Source organism: Camelus bactrianus, chromosome 4 (assembly GCF_048773025.1).
Source record: "Camelus bactrianus isolate YW-2024 breed Bactrian camel chromosome 4, ASM4877302v1, whole genome shotgun sequence".
NCBI lineage: Eukaryota > Metazoa > Chordata > Mammalia > Artiodactyla > Camelidae > Camelus > Camelus bactrianus.
Window position 1 is genome coordinate 74,363,977 of NC_133542.1, and position 16,969 is coordinate 74,380,945.

General features: G+C 51.5%; 1 protein-coding gene across 3 annotated transcripts in view; it reads right to left on the reverse strand.

The window, feature by feature from the left end:
• Nucleotides 1-16,969, reverse strand: part of DDX31 (DEAD-box helicase 31) — a 67,171-nt gene that overhangs the window by 25,434 nt on the left and 24,768 nt on the right. For 2 of the 3 annotated variants that reach the window (XM_074362458.1, XM_074362459.1), the window contains exons 15-17: nt 9,068-9,118; nt 7,410-7,549; nt 2,566-2,647 (exon numbers count right to left, since the gene is read on the reverse strand). In XM_074362458.1, the coding sequence (XP_074218559.1) occupies nt 2,566-2,647; nt 7,410-7,549; nt 9,068-9,118 (273 nt within the window). The remainder of the gene's footprint in view (nt 1-2,565; nt 2,648-7,409; nt 7,550-9,067; nt 9,119-16,969) is intronic. The other variant, XM_074362462.1, reaches the window with a different exon arrangement.

The following is a 16,969-nucleotide window of genomic DNA, read 5'->3' on the forward strand; positions in this document are numbered from 1 at the left end:
GGCTGAGGTGAGCTTGCGCAACCCAGCAGCGTGCAGGGCACTCTGTGCCCCGTCTTATTGAGACCTCCCAGCAGCGGGCATTGGGGTGGGCCTCACCCCACAGACGGGTAACTGAGGCTGGGGAGGACTGGAAGCCCCCAGCTGCAGGACGACCAGCTGAGGGACAAGGACTCGAACCCATGCCCGCGTGCCTGCCTCGGGCCCAGCTCTCACCCACGGCCTCCTCCCAGCCCCTCCAGCCCAGTGGTCCTCGAGGCTGGCCTCAGGGGAGAAACTGGCGCAGCCAGGCCACGGAGGGGCAGAGGCTCAAAAGACGGCCATGGCCCGGCCCTGAAAGGGCGGGGGGGGGCAGCTGCTCTGCTCCCACTCGGGGGGCACGCCCTTCAGCAGGGCCCCCGCGCCGCCCCTGCTGCCCTGGACACGTGCAGATGCAGCGACCATTAGAGCCCCAGAGAGAGCCGACCTGTGCTCGGGGTAAACACCCACCCCAGGGCCCGTCGCGGAAACAGGTCGTAAAGACTAGATCCGACCAGACCTTTCCGGCCTTGTTTTGCAACGGTCCTGCCTGCTCTTATTTCGGGAGGGCAGGCAGATGCTAGTTTTCCACGTGGGGTGAATCAGCAGAACAAGGGACGAGGCTTTGTGTCACCGAGTCTGGGCTTTGCTTCCACACCTGCTACTAACTGACGTGACAACAGTAATAACACTCATAATGAAAACACCCTCTGCTATCTGTGCCTGGACTTCCAGGCTACTTCCTACATAACCCCTGCAACCTCCTCTGAGAAGAATACTAATGTCGCCTCACTTCTACACGTGGAGAAACCGAGGCTTAGGAGGGTGCAGTCCCGGCCCAAAGCCACGCAGCTGGGGAGACTAGGAATGGGACCCAAGGCCACACTCCTGACCATCCAGCTGCACTGCCCCCCGGCTGTTCCCCAGGCACCCCCGCTTACCCCACAAAGCTGCCTCACAGTGAAAATTAAACAGCTGTGGGATCATCTGAAAATTAAAAATAAACAAACAAACAAAAAACCCACCCTAACTAGAATTTGCAGTCAGAGGAACAGAAAAGCACGCCAAGACCAATGAGTGTCTAGTTTCTGGTGAGGTCCCTTGACAACAAACTATGAATACAGGATGGTCCAAAGCCTAGTGTGGTCGGGATGCTTTGCGACGCAGTGTCACTTAAAATAATATGATCAACTGAGTCTTAAATCACGTTTCTTATTCATGGGGACCTTTGCTGCGGTACCATTTACTGACCAAATTTCACCTCTATGAGAATGGCTGATGTTACCTCATTTAATAAGCAACTTAGTTCCATCTTCTTGGTCTAATTACTACTAAGGGAGGCGGGCTGGTACACAGTGGAGGACACGTGCTTTGAACTTAGAATGCCTGCTCTCACACCCCAGGAGGGCCAGTGGTCATTAATGTGCCCTTGTGAATGTTCCCTCAACTCTCCAAGCCTCAGTTTCCTCATCTGTAAAGTGGGAGGGTAACATCTACCTCACAGGGCTGCCAAGAGGATTAAGTGGGACCAAGCGTATAACGAGCTTAGCACAGTCCCAGGTCCAGGACACACGCTGGGTACCAGACACTGTGATTACTTCCTCTGACTTCCTTACGTAAGTTTCCTTAGGTACCCTCCAGAGCAAGAGAACTTAAGTCAGGGTCAGTCAAAGTGAGTCCTTGCCTCGGGGAGAGTATCGATCCAAATAAAGAGACACACTAACGTGTAAAAGAAACTCTTAAACTTGATCTATTTGGCCCTGATTTTCCAGTCTATCCTCAGGCATAAGAAAGCAAATGTAAAATACCCAAATTAAAGTTTCATGGACAAAATTACACACACACACACAAGTACACGCGATCTACCGAGTAACCTGTTACAGTGGGGTAGGAAGTGATTCCTAGACGGGGGAACCTCAAAAAAGAAGCAGGAAAGGATGCTCTGGGCTGTCTGCGACGGCTCAGGACCTCCATATGGAACTGTGTGGATAATAAACATTTTTCTTCTTAATGATCTCAACTTTACTCTTCCTCTGTGTACAGCACACGTTAAAAAATGGATGAACTGAGTGTGTCTGAAAGGAGATCCAGAGATATTTCCCTTTTCCATGCTGCCCTGGGTGGATGGGCCCTGTTGGTAATCTGGAGAGGGACCACCAGGGATGAGGGTGGAACACTGCCTCCAAACTCTTTCTGGGATGAGACTTCCTTTCTGGGAGGCCTGCTGCTGCCTGGCACACTTCCAGAATGGACTACAGCCCATTAACTGGATGAGACCAGCAAACACATCCAGAGCAAATAGAGAAAAAACACAATCAAGATTTGACCAAGGCGGGTGGGAACAGCTCGTGCTTAGCACGCACGAGGTCCTGGGTTCAATCTCCAGTACCTCCACTTAAAAAAGAAAAAGAAAAAAAGAAAAACTATTTGGCCTCATCTAATGTTCATGATCCTTAAAAACAACTGCCCCCCACACAGGATCTCTATGGCCCCAAGTCAGGAACTGAGTCACGTCTGTTAGCAGCAAGCACACTAAAACACAAAACTCACCTGGTTTCCACGTCGGCTCCTTTTAAAACAATCATCCTTGGTCAGAACAGACAGGATATCTTCCATCTTTATCTCAGAAACGCTGTAAAAGGAAAGGTATATCAAGGTCGACTTTTCATTCTTTCAAAAACGTCCGGAATCTTGACGCACAGAACCGGCCTCTCGGGCTGGTTCCACGTAAAGCTGGAGCCACACAGGGTCCCGCGAAAGCGGGTATTTTCTAGACGTTCAAGAATCTGGAAGGAGGGGACCTCTGTGATATTAGAGGGACGGGTGGGGTAACACTCCCTACTGTCTCCTTCCTCCCTGATAAACTGAAGCAGGCTACGTTTAGAATTCCCTTTATAGGAATCATCGCACTATTTCTCAATAAATCCTGAATACTAAATACATGGGTCTGCTTATTGACATGACACACTCCCTTGACTTGGGCAGAAAATGACAAACTAGAAAACATTTTGGACTGCCCCTTTAGTTTCATACTTAGTAAAAGAAAGGAGATGGCAAAGGACCCTTAACTGTGGGGGCGAACACCTGAGTGACAGTAAACAGGTGACCGACTACGTCGATGCACCGGAGCTCCCTCCTAATCTACCCGGAAGAGACTTCACTTCCTGTCTCCGACGAATCCAGGGCTCTGGGCACATGGCTGACACCAGAACTCAGGCTTCACCTGGCAACAGAAACCATCGGGAACCAGAACAGAACAACCCACCCTGCCTAGCAGTGGCGTCTGGACAGCCTCCCCGTCCCCTCCTGCTCAGCAAGCCCGCAGCCCTCCACGTGGGAGGGCTCGCAGCAGACTCAAGTTTTAAAGACCCACGAAGGAACAGACGCTGCGGAAACACACATCCCAGGGAGACAGGAACAAGGGAATGAGGTGCTCCGGGGGAGAAAAGCAGGTCATAAAAAGATAAATGATTTTCTTGCATGTCTCTTTTTCTTAACGTAACGGTAAATTAAAACTTGAGTGGCAACCTCCTCCGTGGGAGAAGACAACTCTCCCCGGGTCCCCCGAAGGTTACTCTGACAAAGCTCTGAATGAACACGCCACACCTCCGGCAGCGATTCACCTGAAACGCGTCACCGCGGCCCTCAAGGCCCGCGGCCCCCACCCCTCGCCCAGCTCTTTCTCCGCTGCCAGCTCCCAGCCCTGTGGGTACGTGAAGTCTTTTCACAGCAGGAAGAGTCACCCGGAGAAGGCGGTGTTCACCCCGAGAGGTAGGGGCTGGGGGGGAGACACGCATGCTTTTACAGGAAAATCTATTTTTCATGTGGGAGAGAAACGTTATGGCTATCGAATTTGCCTCTTATTTAGGCCTGGAAATCTGAAGGGAGGTAAAAATCGTAGCCCCGTCCTGTCTTTTCCTTTGTCTTGCTGACTTGACTCTATCGTCCTTTTTTCCCTTAAGGAAAAAAAAAGGTGGGGTGGGGAATACAAAAGTAAAAGAAACGTAAGAACTTGGGGTCAAATCCTGAAGTCAGGAGAAAGAAAGGAAGGATGATGCCGTTCACAGCCCGGGATACACAGAATTACACGCTGGAGAAAGGCGCGGATTCCTCAAGCGCCCTGGACGGCCGGCACCCCAGCCAGGGCGTGGCTCGTGCGCTGCGGGTGTCCCCATGACAATGTTGGGGACCGCTGACCTTAGTGAACAGGAGCTGAGAATGAACTGAGTGACAGTTTAAAAGGGTCTTCCTCCTCGTCTAAGAAATCATTGCATCTGAGGAACAAAGCACATCTACTCTGCTGATTCGTGGTTCTATCAGCACATCTGAACCACCCCACCTTACTAGAAGAGACAGATAAATAAATTCAAGGAACTGTCTTATGCCTGATCTAAGAAACACACATTTTGATGAATCATTTACATTTTAATAAACCAATGATGACGTTCATTGGAAATGCATTTAAAGGAGAAGTGAGGAAAACTTAAGAAGTTGGCAAATACAAAGCAGTCAAAAGGACGCAGAAACAAAGTTCTGAGCATTTAGAAGGAGGCGGCCACGGCCCAGGGCACCTGTCTCCTGCCCCTTCTGCTAAATTAAATTGTCAGGGTGAGTTCCAGGCCGCTGGGCATAGGAGGGCAGGCGGCAATTTGCTGTGACGGCCCTGCTGCCGAGAGCCTCGCCTGCCTTCCCGAATCTTCCCAGTAATTTATCAGCCATCCCGGCGTCCCACCACCTGGCTCTCAGGTTCTTAGGCACCAAACATACACACGTTTCCCTCCCTCCACCTCCTGCCACCCTTTTAGGATATTTAGACGTGCACATTTTGGATTCCCAAAATCATCAAGTCTGCCTCTTTCCATGGCACACTGTGTAATTAGTTATTAGATTTAATTATTTTGCATGAAGTCAAAGAAACCGTCTGCGTATAGATCCCCAACATGCTGCCCTGACTTCCGCTAACAGAAACCAGGAAGTGCAAGCTGAGGCAACGACGCAGTGATCGGCTTCTGATCGTCACTCGGGTTCCCACCTCGCCCACGAGGCAGCCTGTCAGGCCCAGGCACTTCAATGGGCGAACACTCAGCAGAGGAACTGGCGAGGCGGGACCCCTACAGAACCCTTCGCCCCTGAAGTGAGCGTTCCCACGCCGCCCTGCGCACGCAAGGCCCAGATCTCTCCCCCGCGGGGCTCCCCTGTCTTCACCTTCCTGAGCTTCCCGTCCGAGCCCAGGTCCCTGCCTGCACTGCGTTCTCGCCTGAAGGGGAACACGCTGTCAGCTTTCTCACGGATGCCGCTGGCTCTTCCTCAGACGAGCCATCACAAAGGATGACCGTCCTTTTCACACCTGTGAAGCACACCCAGCTCACGAATGGTTCGTGTTGGTGCTAGTGATTGATTCGCCTTGTTCAGTCTGCGGCTTACGTCTGAACCTGCCATCACAGAGAAAGACTGTGAGAACACCAAGTGGCAGCGGCACGCCTGCTGCCGACTCTGGGTTGCACAGTCACCGTGTGACTTCACGACTGTGAGTGCCTGTTTCTCCAAGATCACACGCAGGGAACAAGCACAGACCAACCAGAGGGCTGCTGACGGGAGGGGCGGGGAGGACGTGAACTTGCGGGTCTAGAGCAGAAGGAGGAGGCGCCGTGGGGTGAGAGGGCGTCTGCTGAGGCGCAGCGAGCACTTTCTACACGGGACAACAGCGCACCGCTCTGACAACGCCTTCCACGGTACGCAAGTTCCCAGGACGGAGGGAGAAGGGCTCCCAGGCTGTGAGAATGGGCTACACCAAGGGGTTTCATCTCAACCCCCTGGATTTCTGGAGCAAAGCGGCCTGATCCGGTGCCGGCCTAACTCAGAAAGGGCCACAGAGAGCAGTGTGAAGCAGCCTCCGGCCCCAGGGAACCCAGAAGCCAGCTGGGGATGAAGAGTGATGGACGGATGGATCGACAAGAGGTTTCCCTCACAAGGAAGGTAGCAGACGCGCGTCTTCCCAAAACAGGTAAAAACCACCCTTTCAACCGACAAACTGTATCAAGATGAGACAGTTAAGTGAGAGGAACACCTAAACCACCCTCCTGTTGACATTCTCACCAGAGCCATCGGGACTGGGCCCGCGCCTCCCCCAAGGCAGCAGGGTGTGAAGCACTTTCTGAGGAAGCCGCAGCCCGTAAACGGCCACGCCAGCAACCCGGAAAGAGTGCGGAGAGTGCTGGCAAGTCTGACTAGGGCGAGAGGGAGGGCCTGCGGGGTGGGATGCTGGGCGCTGCGGCCACGCCCAGCTCTCCCAGCGGGTGGCCAGCGCTTCGTCCCGAGGCTCCCCTAGACCAGGTCCGCATGCCTTCGGCCTGGGCCCTTCGGTTCCGATGGAGGAGACCACGCTTCTCCCAGCTCTGTGCTTCAGGGGGAAGAGCCCTGTGGTTACATGGGATGCTTTCCATAAAACACAGGCTGCGCACCAAGAAACGAGAGCCTCCCACCGAGCCAGGCTGGGCACCGGCGTCACTGCGTGGCTTCTGAGATGCCCCCGAGTGGCTGTGGCCGCCTCGGTGCCCGGTGTGGGTCCACGCCCACCAGCCTGCCACACACGTGGCTTGCCCTGGCCTTCAAAGGCACTCTGTGCATCACTGCACTCTGTCTGAGCAGAAGAAAATCGTGAACATACATTGGTGTGAAAAACTGTGTGCCTTCAGAAGCCCAGTTTTAGAAGTTTGTCATTTCAGGCGCTGGAGAGTTTACGGAAAATGTGACAAAACAAATTCCTCTCCGAGGCCCTTTCGCCCTAACTCCCCCTGGCTAGGTGGAGGGCTGCTCTCTTGGCCTTTTCTGGGTGAGATCAGGGAGGCTCCAGGCTGCCGAGTCCACGATCCGGGCACAGTGGGGGCTCACACAAGATGGCAGGGGGAGCCTTGGCCCCAAACTCACGGGGCCTACCTCGACTGCTCTTAACAATTTCTTTCCTCGGTTTCTTTTCCTGGGGAAGGGGGAGCCGAGTGATGAATCAAGAGTACTATTTTTTTTCAAAGACACATCAACTTTAAAGGTCCAAGGTGTTAATTAATGGCAAGAAACAAAACCTGTGAATAAAAAAGCTCTTCAGGAAGCTGGCGGTGAGGGCGGTGCACACACGTCAGAGAAATGAAATCCAGACCTCTGCCTTAAAGGAGAACGACGTGCAACAGGCCGCTCAGCGAGCGCACAACGCAGCGAAGGCTGTCATGTGCTGAAGCTGTGAAGGGTTTTAGTTTTTGCCACTGGCTATTCTGGGACTCATTTGGGGATCACAAGGGTTAATGGCTCTCCGTCAGCTTACAAGGCCCATCCACTGTAGAAAGCGACAGAAAGTTAATTAGGTGAGATCAGCTGAAGCCGCATTCAGGTTTCTGACTCACTTGATTTTGTGAGAAGCCAACGAGTTGACATATTCTGCCTCCGAAGGAGCCAAAATGAGCAGGCTGCTCCCACGGCAGCCAATCCGGGCCGTTCTCCCAATCCGGTGGATGTATTCAGCAGGTGAAGCCGGAGCGTTGTACTAAAAAGGGTAACAAGAATGAAGGCATTCGCAGATCAAGGGACTGCCATTAATTGAAAGTGCAACACCCCTCACCTGCCTCCAGGTAGCCCGAAAATTAAACCCGGGTGCTATGGTTACCCTAACACAATCACGAGGTGAAGTCTCTCAACCCCGAAACTCCTGGCTTCATTGGAAATAACAAGGCTCTGACATGCGAATGTGAACAGTGGCCAAGTTTCAGAGAGACGAGCCATCTTCTCGTCCCAGTATCTCCCTGTTAATTTTACTTCTCCACAGGTCTCTTCATTTTCCCATTTGCATCTTTTCATGGAGGTGACTGCAAGGTGAAAATGCAGGCGGGCGGGGGGGCTGCTGCGGGATGACCGCATGACCTTGGCCTACTTCCTCGGTAGACGAGCAGAGCAGGGGTGAGGCCACAGAGGACACTGGAGGTTCCCTCTGCTCCTGGGCCCTCAGGATCAGGTCCCTATCGCCCCAACGGAGCAGAGCTGCAGGGCAGCTGAGAGGCAGGCCCCATTCGTGCTTCCGCTCCCACGGGCAGTACTCCTGACTCGGGAAAAGAGCAAACTTAAGAACTGAGAACAGGCGTTCTCTGTGGTGATCACGCCGCCATCATTAAAGCTAACTGACCAACTATTCACTCTTCCCTTTTTTTCTTTGTTGCTACATGAATCAATGATTAGAGGGCCAAGATCAGAGGGCCAGGCACATTAAACTGACCATTACCCACGACTCTAAGCCGGCTGTAAATGATCGATTTTGTGTGTCTGGCCTCCCGCACAATAAACTGATCCTTGCCTCCCTATTTTTAATTTGTGCCGCGGCCAGCAGGAAAGAGGACACAATGCCTCTAGTCGCAGAGTGATCATCTGTGTGAGCAGAGCAGATTTCCTAGCTAGTGACAGGCATGCAATCCCACTAAAATGTGAATAAACCATGACTTACGTAAACAGGGCACCTGCCCCCTGGCCCCCACACAGAAGGGCTTAAAAATACCAGTCCCGCAGACTAACGAAAAGAAAAAACAAAACTAAGGCCACTAGACTCCAGCGCTAACACCTGTACCCTCCAGCAAAGCGTCTACGGCGAGAGGTCTGTATAAGATGCTGTCAGGGACTTAATTGCCCCTGCAGGTCAACGTGCATGGTCACAGCTCTCAGGACAGCCGAGCCGTCTCCTTCTGGACGCGACGAGGCCGCCCAGGGGCCCAGGTAATTCCCGTTAGTTTCAGCTGGCTGAAACTTTGTGTGTGACAGGCATCAGTCTGGGAGCAGGGGAGCCTGCCCCTCCCTCCCACGACTGCAGAATGGAGGTTGTACTGCAGCAGTTAGGTGGGCTGGGTTGAGGCAAGATGTCAGAACTGTGCAGGTAAGACTGGTTGCTGCCTGGTTACCAGGGCAACACCCAAGAGGGTCATAATAATTGTCCTGCTTAAAGCCAATACAGCTACTCACAATCATATATACTCCTGCCTCAAGCTCATCCCTTAACCAAGAAAAAAGGAAAAAAAATTACCTGAACAATCCACGTGACTTGAGGGAGATCCAAGCCCCGAGCGGCAACATCCTTCAAAACAGAAAAGAATATGGCTTAGGACTGAGCACCTCAACCTTTCTTGGCTCACGGCTCTGAGGATCTAATGCAAACCACGAGGGCTCAGCCCCCACTAACGTGCACGGACTTGCGAGCACACGTTTGCACACAACTTCAGGAACCCACTGAAGTCCATCTGTGGGGAAAAGTCCAATTTCGGGGCAAGTTCTACAGAACCTCCCAGCCCACTTGCCCAAAAGAACGAAATCCGCACTTTAGCCCGAGAACCGCAGTAAGTCGCCATCAGCTGCGCCATGGAAGCGTTCTGAACAGTCACGGCGTACTTTCCATTTTATCTGAAAACCTACTTTATGGTGAACGCATTCACAGGTCGCTGTCCCCAGCCCACTCTACCAGCCACACCCAACAACGACGTGCTTTGACGTGGGCTTCTGGAAGATCGCCCCAAGGTGTTCCGTCGTGGAGGTGCGCTGCAGAGTTCTGAGGACTGGCTGATTAGCCTGAGAGAGCAGGAAGGAGCGAGGGGTGCCTCGCCCCTGCTGACAGCTGAGCCAGAACACAAGCCGAAGACTGAGCCACGCAGACCAGAAGTATAAAAGCACTGGAGGTACTTCTTTCTTTTCAGCTGGTCACTATCTACGGAACAGAGACTGCTGTCTGCTTTCTGGCCGGTCTGGCAGAGAGACCAGAAAATGGGGATTTTCAGTCTTCAGCAATAAATGTACAGTTGACATTCGCCTTCAAGTACAAGTCACACCAAGAATCTCCGCAGCCAAAGTGCACTGAGCACTCACTACGCACCAGACGCTGGGCAGAGCATTTCACCTGCATTATCTTTTTTGAAATAACCCCTCAAACAACTATTACTCCCATTTGACAGAGAAGAAACCAAGGTTCAGAGAGACTGAGTAACTTGTCCAGGGACACACAGCTAAGAAATAGAAATAGGTCTCAAATCCAGGTCTGCTTTACTTCTCCAAGACTGTATTATATTACACCGCTCCACCATCAAAAAAGATGCTGTCCCTCACACGCTGTTGGTGGGAATGCAAAATACAGATCCCGACGGTGTCGAATTTGGAAATATCCAGCAAAATCACACAGGCATTTGCCCTTTGACCCAGAGCAATCTCCCTTCTAGGAATCCATTCCAAAGAGACACTGGCAAAAATTTAAAATGACACGTGCACAAGGCTATTCATTTCGGTACCATTTACGGTTGTACGTCTGGTAAAAACCCCAGCGTCTAGCAGGAGACCGGCTGAGTAACACAAGGCAATACTGACTCGGTGTAATCGAGTTCACACAGTTACCAAAGGAACGAAGATGGGCCGATGTACTGACATGGGGGAACATCTAGGGTATATTTTGAGTGTGAAGAGTCTGCTTATGTGTAGGAAATGGGGGAAATTAAAAACACAACTGCTCTTAGTTCAAAAAGAAATAATGGAGGGAAAAACCCAAAGCCTCTAAAAATAGTGACCTACTGGGAAAAGAAGAGAATGGAGGGGAGGGGACAAGGACGGAAGGTGGACTTCCTTTAATGGACCTTTATCATTCGGACCCTGGGACCGTGTCTTAGAACAACTAAAAAGATGACAGCTGTCACGTGACAGGAAGTCCCGAGTGCAGTATCACCCATGACATATTCTTGCCAAAACAAAAACAAAATCCTTGAACTGGAATCTAAACAAGTGTCCAGACCTGCTAGTGCAGAGGAGATACGGGGAGACAGGAGCAGGCTAACCACCACCGTGAGGACACAATTAGCCAAATCCAGACCGTGGGGCCTTCTAAGGGGCAAATGGTCGTTCTTCCACCAAAAAAATCCAGGGGAAAAAAAGAGTGACAAAAAGAAAAGACATGCAGTAGACAGATGGATAAAGGAAATGGACAGACGGATCGACAGATAAACTGAGAACCAACACCTGGAAGGAGGGTCACCGAAGCTGTCAACTCTGGTTACCTCGAAGGAGAGGGACCTGGGGTGATTTCTGCTTTTCTCCCTTACGTTCTCCTGTGCTGTTTGCTTTGTTTTTCTCTTAACAATGAATGCATATTATTTCCCCCCAACTTTTTATTTAGAAAAATATAAATGTACAGAAAAGTTGGAAGGATAGTATAATGAGCACTCGTACATCCGTCATGTGGACGCACCACCCGCGAAACGTGGGCACGCCCGCTTTTGTTCTCTATACGCACAGGGTTTTCTCAACCATTGGAAGTAAGTGGCAACTATTGTGACATTTTACCGCTATACACTTTAGCACGTATCTCCTACATAAAAAGACTTTGTTCTACATAATCACGGCACCACTGCCACACCTAAGAAATTTACTGTTAAATAATCTTATTTTCTAATAATACGTCCACATTCAAATTCTCCAGTTGTACCTAAGATGATTTTTCTTTCCTAACTCAGGACTGAAGCACAGATCATGCACTCTACTTTTTTTTTTAATATCCCCCAGACATCCCTAACCTAGAGTAGACAGTATCCCGGCCCTTAACACTGACTTTTTTTTTGATAAGCATCATTTTTTGAAGAGTCCAGGTGTCTTGAGGAACAGCCCAGAAACTGGATTTTTCTAATTGTTTCCTCCTGGTAAAATTCAGGTGGAGAATTCTGGCAGAGACATCAGGGTGGGGGGTACCTCCCAGCACGTGACACCAGGGGACACTGAGGGCGGTCTGTCCTGTCCTGGTGACACTATGTGCTGTCACTGGAGCAGGTGGCCCCCACCATCTCTCTCTGTCGTGAAGGTACCTTTCTCCTTTGTGATTAACGAGTAAGCTAGGAATGAAACTTGGAGACTGTTTCCCAGAACCTTTGGCCCAGTGGTTTTAGCAGCCTCTGATGCTGCCTGTCTGTGTCCCAATGGCTACAGAATGGTGGCTTTCCAAGTCTCTCATTCGTTCCATTGTATAACTGGCATTCTTCTGTGAAGAACAGTTCCCCCCACTCACTTTTATGTGTCACTGAGGATTTATATGTATTTAAGGTGTTTTTTTAAAAAAATCCCATGCAAAGTTCTGCAAGAAGCACATTAAAACAATTGGTGCTTATCCTCCAGGGACGGAGGCAGAACCCGAGGCAAATGCTGTCCCCCATCGTCCACCTCAGCCAGAAGGACCACCACAGGCAGGTAGGGCTTTGTCTGCCTTTGCCCTGACTGAATCACACCTGGGATCCGCTGGTCTCCTTTGCACGGTGGCTAGAGGCTTCATTTTTAAGTGTTAAGTGGAAGTTTCATGCACTAAAAGTGTGTCAACCACCCAGAAGTGCTTTCAGACAGCTCCCAAGGGCCCTGAGAGCAGAAGGCTGACGTTCCAGAGCCGATGCTTTGGGAACACGATGTAGAATGCTCTCTCAGGGAGCGGGAACCGCGTTCTCCGCTAACCACCGTCACTGTCTTCAGAGAAGCTGACGGGTTCTTAAATCTGCTCAGCTCTTGTTAAGAAATGATTTATTTTATTTAAGTGCTCTGCAGTGGGAGATGCATGAAGACAATGGGCTGTCTGAGCTTTACAGACAAGCTTCGTAAAAAATTTAATGCTCATCAGTTTAGTAAATTCAACTAAGAAACACCAAGAAAATGCTAAAACAGTATATGATGTTCATGAAACTCGCTCTGAGTACAAACACGCTGACATGGTAAGCCAGGGAGAATGGCAGCTGCCTCCCATTGGGACTGTTCAAGGTTCTCTTTCCCACTTGGGCGACTGAGCTCAGGACCCCTGGCTGAGACACCTTCCCGTCTCCACGACTCCTCGTGTCGGGGCGGGGAACCTCACCACAGCCAACCAGCCACGGCTCGGACTCAACCCAGCTGCTTCCGTAAGTGCCCCTGCCCAGTCCCGGCCGAGGCGGCTACGCTGAGGATGGGAGGGGAATCGTCTTCCTGGTGCAGGAACAGAGAGAACCAAGCTCCAGCATCACATCAGCACTGTCCAATGGGCAGGTCAGCTCGGCTCTCTGGGCCTCAGCGTGTCCACCTATAAAACAGCTGTAACTTACTTATCTCGCCAAGTTGCTGTGAAGATCAAAGGAGACAGTGTGTGTGAAAAGTGTCTTGAGAATTACAAACCCGAGCGTTCCGATCCCTCATGAACCGGTACAGAAGCAGTGAGGCAGGGATTTAGAAGCCTCTCCCCTACCACAGCCCACTCGCCCCGCAGGCCGAGGACCACGGAGAGGCCAGGGAGCGCTCCGTCATCGCGGACGCTGCAGCCACGGCACCAGATCCACAGGAAACCGCAGCCTGTAGAAGACGCGGCAAAGCCTTCGGTTCTCTGCCCACTCTCAGAACTTAGATTCAACCCAACCACATCCCTTTAACCTAATTAGGACGAAAGAACCGCTAAAGTCAGTTCTGAAAGACACTCCACAGTGAGGCCTTGAGGGCCGTGGGCCTGACAATTGGCCGCCTCCATGAGACCGAGGGGTACAGATGGAAGGCAGCTTGCTCAGGTGCCAGCCTGTCAGTTGGATTAAAATGACTCATTTATTTACCCAAGAACCTCACAAAGTGCTTTTACTAACAGGGAGAGGGGGCCTGCGGCTCTCTGAGCGAGGGACGCAGCAAATGCGCCTCTGCCGCCTTCCCGGCCTGCCAGAAGTCATTACTGCCGTGTGTGGGCGGCCATCAGCGGGGCACAGGCCCCCGCCGGCCGGGTGACAGATTGGGTTGTGTGATCAGAGGAGGGAGGAGAGAGGGCAGAAGCTGTCAGAGGCGCGAGATCTTGGCTGGAGCCGCCAAAAACTGGCAACATGAGTTAGCGTAACCGGGTAAACAGCCAACAATCTCCAAATGATCTTGCCATGAACACGAACGAACTTAAAGTGGAAAAAGATAAACTTCGCCTAAAAACGCATACCCCTGGGAACACCAAGAAAGCCGACACTTTCTTTCGGGTGGCGAGCTGCATTTCTGTGACCCTCACAGCCTCACTCCTTTGTCTCCCAGCCTCCTGGCATGCTGCAAAGTCCCCGGGAGGAGAGGAAATTAAGAACCGCACAGACATAGCAGCGTGCTTCAAGCACAAAAAAAAAAAAAAGAGAGAGAGAGAGAGAGGCGGAGGGAAGTAGCACAGCGCGTCAGGTGTCTTCTGAAAGATCACGCGCTGGGCAACCACAACACACTCCAACGCGCACTCGGCCGGCGGACGCGGGGGGGCCCACCGTGCCTCTCCTTGCTGGGGAAAGGCTCTTGCGCTCGTCTACCCCGGGACAGCCAGGGAGGGCCATGCATCAGCCTGAAACCAGAGGGACCCTGGAAACACCATATTCCAGTCACGGAGCGCGGTTTCTCTTTACCAACCAGTCAACGTAATGATGGTTTTAAAACCCTTTGGCTTGGGGTGAGTGCTTCACAAGCAGGGGGAAGTATTTTGTAGATAATCCAACCTCCTGCATCTGATGCTTTGGATTTCTTAATTCCATTTGGGAAAATGGGCTTTGAACCTGGCTTCTTCTTAGACCTAATTTTCTAGAGGACACAAAATTACATTTCAAATGTGTAAAGACTTCTCTTCACAAACTGGTCTCTCCTGCCCAACTGCCTTTTTACCTCTGCCCAGATCCATGACACCACGGTCTCACATTTACCGAGAACTCACAGTATACAGTCATGTAGCAGGTCCCAAAAGATTGCATGAAATTAAAAAGGCCTTTGCTTTTAAGATGTTTATAATTAAGATGAAAGGTATATGTATGTATGTGCATGACTGGGAGGGGCATAGTGCTGTGCACCAGAAACTGACATGCTGTAACTGATGGTACTTCAACTAAAAAAAAAGATGAAAGGAAACGCCCCCCCCCCACGCACACACACGCATGCACACACACGCACACGCACACTTAGCTTTCCTTATGACAGAAAAGATACAAAGGAGGAAGAAAATGGGGCTGGAGGAGGGACTTTCTAGAAGTAAAGGAAACAGCATAGTTGTAAGCTTTCTGTGATCACACCACACTCCCAACTTCTCACACAAGGCATTTGGTCTCCTGGTCTTGTTAAAAGGATCTTGGGATGATAAATCAAAATGGCAGAAGCTCCGGAACAAAGGGGGAAAATCCCCGCACAACAATTAACAACATGATCCCCCCTTTCCAGAAAAAGCAGGTCCTCCATCTGCCTGTCCGAACGCGGCCCCACTGCTCATTAACACTAAGGAGGTTCCTGGAGAGCTTGCAGAGCCTGGCAAGCAACAGGCTGCTGAAAAAGACGCAAAGTGACAATACTTCCCCGACCCCAGCGCCAGCTATTACAGCCAGCGGGTCTCAGACGCCTGAAGTGTCAGGCTGAGGCAGACAGTCAGGGCAGAAATAGAAGGGACTCCGAAAGGGAAGGAAGAACTCATCACTGGGGAGCCTGGGCTCGCTTCCAGAAATGGAGGGACATGAGCGCCCACCCAGTCTTTTCCAATAATATCTTCAAGCAGCACAAAGAAGAGTTGAGACCAGCAGAGGCTCGGCCCCCTGGATGTGACCTGGACCAGCAGGTGAACGTGCACCGAGGGGTTTAGAGAAACCGGACTGCGGCCAGTGAGAGCTTGCTTGTCATGGGGTACCCGGGACCAGCAAGGGCAGGGGCACGGGGTCTGCGCTCTGCCAAGTCAGCGGTGCTCTTCGCCAAGCTGACATCACCTCCCTGCAGGTATCAGCCAGGCAGAACAAGGGAAGTCCTCCTGTGCTTTTGACCCCACTGAGAATTACATTTCAGAAGAAGGAACTTTTCTTCTGTAAAGCTGCTAAAAACACCAAAACAACAAAACAAAACATGGCACTTCAAATAGCTGGAGCTTTCTTTGAGACAGAAGGCTCACCCGTGTCTGCAATACGCGGCGGCACTTACACACCAGGAGACTCGACCATTTCCCACCAGGGGTAAATTCAGCATCTTAAGGGTCAACAATGAAACATTTTGTTCCGACCCTAATCCAAACTCCAACACCCAGGTTCCTAGTGCCTTCTGTTTCGATACAGTCACTCTTCAGATAACCCCGTACATGCAAAAACGTGAACTCGCTCCCAACAAGCAAATGTATTCATCTCAGCCTCTCTCAGTCTTCAGAAAAAGACATACATCAGTGGTTCCTAACACCGAGTTTCTTGGGCCCCAGCCATCCCCCCATTTAACCCACAAACACCGAGAGCCTACTGCAGGCCTGCTCTGGGCCGACACTGGGACGGGACTGCATGAGTCCCTCAGCTCACCAGCTCATGGCCTGGTGGGAAGACCCTAGACCCCTGGTGACGAGTGTTATAAAGAAATACAGGATGCACAAGGGGTGCCTCGTGGGGAAGAACCCAGGCTTCTGTTTCCTGAAAGAAAGAAACTGAAGCTGAGACATAAGAAGGGGTGAGTCTAAGTCATGGTGGGGTGTCCCAGGCAGCGGGAACTCATGGTCCAAGACCCCAAAACCAGAAAATCCAAGAATAGCACCTTCAAGGAGCTGCCAGAGGGGCCTGTTTGGCTGAAGGACAGGGAGCAAGAGGGAGAGGGGGACAGAGGAGACAGGAAGGGGTCAGGCTCCAGGAGTGTCACTGGCTGTGGGATTCTGCAGATTTCTTCATTAAGCAGGTTACCCGGACTCACTGTCACTTTCGACCTGGCATTTGAAGTTTTAAAGCAAACACAAGCCTCTGACTAGGGAAGGGCTACCTGGTCGACTCAGAGCTCCTGAGGAGGCAAGCATTCCAGGGGTCTGTCCTCAGATGTGAATGATGAGGGTTGGCAGAACCGCTGTCCGTTTGCAAACGCGCGCATGCACATGAGGATCGGCACAGTCTGATCAGGAGGTGGCTGGGCGGCCGTCCTGCAGATGCTCAGAGACACCCAAGCTGCACTCACTCACAGG